A 4,217-nucleotide genomic window follows, 5' to 3' on the forward strand; every position below is an offset into this window, starting at 1 on the left:
TTTTACTATTTGGCCCAATGCGAAATCGCCTTTACCAATATGGCAATCTTAAGTTCTAATTCCTTGTCTAAACATGTTTTATGCTGATCAAAAAAGAACTGGCATTTTGATTGAGGAGATTTTGTGTCCCAAAAATGACATAGTCTACCATGTATTAATGTTTCAAAATAAGTTCCCTGAGTGTAGCCGAAATTCCTGAGAATTCCAGATTTTTCCAGGTTTAATAAAATGTCCTGATAATTCCGATAATTCCAGGTTTTCCAAGTTTTTCCAGGTAGTAGACACTCTGCGTGGAAATAATATTGATGTTATGTGATTGAGAATTGACTTTATATACAGATATTGTAAAAGCCAAATCATAATTTACGTTCATTGACTCAAAACACCAACTTAAATGTTTATGACAAATGAGTCAACGCATTCTAATCACATGTTTCCGTGTGCTGTAACTTCGCGCGCACAAAAAACGGAGCCATTCTAGGTTGTCATCAGAACGCAGCCATTCGCCTAACCCAATGCCTTCAGCAATTTATTGCCGGCTGGCCAGCATTTTGACACGTTCGAATGGGAACGGCAACCAAAACAAATCTTTCTGCCGTGGCGAATGGTTGTGTTTTTGCCGCTGCCGTGTCGATTCCTGCTTCCTTCCATTTGAACTTTGCGTTTTGTGCTCTGTTCGCTTTTCGTCTGTCGTGATAAGGTGAGAATTGTTTTATTGCCCACTTCATGTCTGCTGAAAATTTGAGCTGGTGAAGTTTTATCTTTGGGTTAATTATTGATTGATTTACATTTTTATAGATCGTTATACAGTGTACAATATGGAAGTGGACGGAAATACGGTTTTGGCAGGTCATTGAAGGAACAAGTAAGTAGTTGCAGTGAATTGAAATATTCAGGTGTATGAGTTTTGCTTCCCGATGATGATGAATCGCTTTTGTTGAAAATTTGACTTTGTATATTTTCTAACCAATTTTGAGGATTGAAATATTATAAAAAATGTATTTTTTATCCTCAAGTATGATGATGAAAGGACTTTGGAATCGTTGATTATCTCCAAGCGCCATTAAATAGCTAATAATCTTGTTTGCCAATTACGGCTTATATCTTCTCGGGCTGATACGCGACGTATTTATATTTTCTCGTTATCAGGGCGTTGAATATGTGTTCGGCATCGTCGGTATTCCGGTGGTGGAGCTGTCGATGGCGATGCAAGCAGAGGGTCTCAAATACATCGGTATGCGAAACGAGCAATCTGCTTGTTATGCTGCTCAGGTAAGAATGCGTTCTTGTAGACTCAATTTTTTTGTTTGATTGTATTCGACACGAAAATGTTTGAGCATTACTTGGTGGTAGAAATTATACATTCGACGTGAGTTATGAATAATCACACTAAGCAACTTTTAGGCCATTGGCTATCTAACTGGAAAGCCCGGAGTTTGTTTGGTCGTACCGGACCAGGATTGCTTCACGTTACTGCTGGAATGGCAAATGCGCAGATCAACTGCTGGCCGTTGATCGTCGTTGCTGGTGCTGCTTTCCAAGATCATGAGGGGATCGGTGCGTTTCAGGAGTGTCCTCAAGTAGACCTGAGTAGACCGTATTGTAAGTATGCAGCCAGACCGGCAAGTATCCCTCTAATTCCACAACATGTGGAAAAGGCGGTTCGTCTAGCATGTTACGGTAGACCAGGGGTGGCATACCTGGATATGCCTGGTAATCTCTTGCTGGCAAGAGTTCCCGAGGATAGTGTTCCAAAGCAATACGTTCACCCAGAGCGCCCGATTGCATTTCCCGATACGAAATCCGTCAAAGAAGCTGCCCATTTACTTGCCAAGGCCAAACGTCCGTTGGTAATCGTTGGCAAAGGAGCTGCCTACGCTCATGCTGAACTACATCTCAGGCAATTAGTTCACCAAACGAACCTTCCGTTCCTTCCTACTCCAATGGGTAAAGGTGTAGTTCCTGATCTGGACCCTCAGTGCGTAGCGCCTGCAAGAACTCTTGCTTTGCAGAAGGCAGTGTTATTCTGCTCCTCGGAGCCCGATTGAACTGGATGCTTCATTTCGGTCGGCAACCTCGTTTCAGTCCAACGTCAAGATAATTCAAGTGGACTTGAGTGCTGAAGAGCTGCATAACAGTGTGCTGAGCTCCGTGGCTGTCCAATCGGATATTGTTCCGTTTACAGAGCAGCTGATCGATGAACTTGCCAGCATGCACTTCTACTTCGATAAGAACAACGACTGGTGGATCGATCTGAAAGCCAAGTGTGAAAAGAACAAGAAAATTGTCCAGCAAATGGCAATGGACAAGAAGGTTCCGCTGAACTACCACGCTGTCTTCCATCATCTGCAGGAACTGATTCCAAAGGATGCCATCATAGTCAGTGAAGGAGCCAACACCATGGACATTGGAAGAACCTTCTTGCACAACAAATGGCCTCGGCATCGTTTGGATGCCGGTACTTTCGGAACGATGGGAGTTGGGCCTGGATTTGCCATTGCTGCCGCACTTGTGTGCCGGGATCGATTCCCAGGAGAGAAGGTTATCTGCGTTGAAGGTGATTCAGCATTTGGCTTCTCCGGAATGGAGATTGAGACCATGGTTCGGTATCAACTTCCGGTTGTAATTGTCGTTGTCAACAACAATGGTATCTATTCCGGATTCGACTTAGAAGCCTACAATGATATGCGTACTGCTGGAGATCTAACGAAAGTGTAAGTATGAACCACTCTTCAGCGTATTCTGGTCTGCTAACACTATACATCTTTCAGTACTCCACCATCGGCCCTGAATGTCGAAACGCATTATGAAGCGATGATGAACATGTTTCGGCTGAAGGGACACTTCATTCGTACCATTCCGGAGCTGCAGCAAGCGGTAAAGGAAGCACTGACCCTGACCGATCGTCCGACGATCATCAATGTGATCATAAGCCCGACGGCCGATCGCAAACCTCAGGACTTCCAGTGGTTGACCGAGTCGAAGTTGTAATATGTGATAGATAACCGTGGCGAAAGGTTTACATTTTAGCTGAGTACATTCATAGGTAAATGGGGTTTGAAGGTGCTAGGTATGGTTTTTATGTATCTTATGGTTCTATTGAGATTCGAGCGTTTTCAAATTTAAATAATTAGATTCTGAAAAACAACTGAAAATCATGAAAAAGAATGTCAATGTATTGTAGTTTTATTATGGATCACTCGTACATTAACAATATTCATGATTTGGTAACTGTTTTGGAGATTTATATTTTTTAAATTTTGAATAATTCTAGAATCTCACAAGAGCTTGATGCATCAGGTATGATTAAATAAATACATTTTCATCAAGATCGAAGCAGTCTTGTTTTTTTCTATGAGAAAGCTTTATATATAAGGGCACACATCTATTTCTCCATGATGAAGAGCAATATCTTCCAACAGCCTCCCACTGCATGTTTTTCAGTTTTTTTTATGCGTACACAAGGAGAGCAAGTTCATCCACGAGAAGGAAAAAGATGGAAAGCTAACGTTTTTGGATCCACTTGTCATCAGGGAGAAAGTTCAACTCCGAAGTCTACAGGAAGCACTTTTCTAAACCTAGTGATGTTATCCGTGGCGATAAAGCAAAGCCATGTTGATGGTGTCTGGTTTCGATTCTTTGTCGGTCGAGGATCTTTTCGTAAAGGACAATTTCTTGATTTTCCTGGGCGTAAAGAATCATTATACCTGCCACACGATTATAGAAATAGCATCTTTGGCAACAGTTAGTAACTGTGCAAGTGCTCTCCTCAAAGTATTTCCTACTATATCAACTTATTTGTTTAAAAAGAAACTATATTATTACTCCTCAAAGTTTTACCAAACTGTTTAGCCATTGAAAGTTATGTAAAAAAATGCGTACATTATTCCTGGTAATTGTTCAAGAATTTTGCAACAAATTACACAGCGTAACAAAAATGACATATTTGCGTGTCTCAAGGAGCAAATTATGTGTCACTAGCAGATTAGGGATTGTCAGATCTCATGCCATTCTCAGAAGTGTTCCTTTGATAGTTTTTTCGAAGAAAACTTGAATATTTATGCATGCTGTTTCAAAGAATAATAATTTATATTTTTAAAACAAGGGGTAACTTTGATAATGGAGTATGAATCGAACAAAATTGAATGAATAACGAACATTTGTAGGGCATTGCATACCTCTAGGCGTTTAACGTTATATGGAAATTTCTGACTTAG

At 40.9% G+C, this 4,217-nt stretch overlaps 1 protein-coding gene across 1 annotated transcript; it reads left to right on the top strand.

Annotated features, from left to right (window-relative positions):
* Nucleotides 1–802: 802 nt before the first annotated feature.
* On the top strand, nt 803–3,336 carry LOC5565030 (2-hydroxyacyl-CoA lyase 1). The gene is given in 8 exon segments (XM_021856720.1): nt 803–846; nt 849–865; nt 1,150–1,272; nt 1,405–1,447; nt 1,450–2,016; nt 2,019–2,084; nt 2,087–2,714; nt 2,772–3,336. Coding segments are annotated over 8 exon segments (1,692 nt in total). The 5' UTR covers nt 803–818; the 3' UTR covers nt 2,992–3,336.
* Nucleotides 3,337–4,217: the final 881 nt, after the last annotated feature.

The sequence above is a fragment of the Aedes aegypti genome, unplaced genomic scaffold, assembly GCF_002204515.2.
Source record: "Aedes aegypti strain LVP_AGWG unplaced genomic scaffold, AaegL5.0 Primary Assembly AGWG_AaegL5_hic_scaff_2119_PBJ_arrow, whole genome shotgun sequence".
Classification (NCBI taxonomy): Eukaryota; Metazoa; Arthropoda; class Insecta; order Diptera; family Culicidae; genus Aedes; species Aedes aegypti.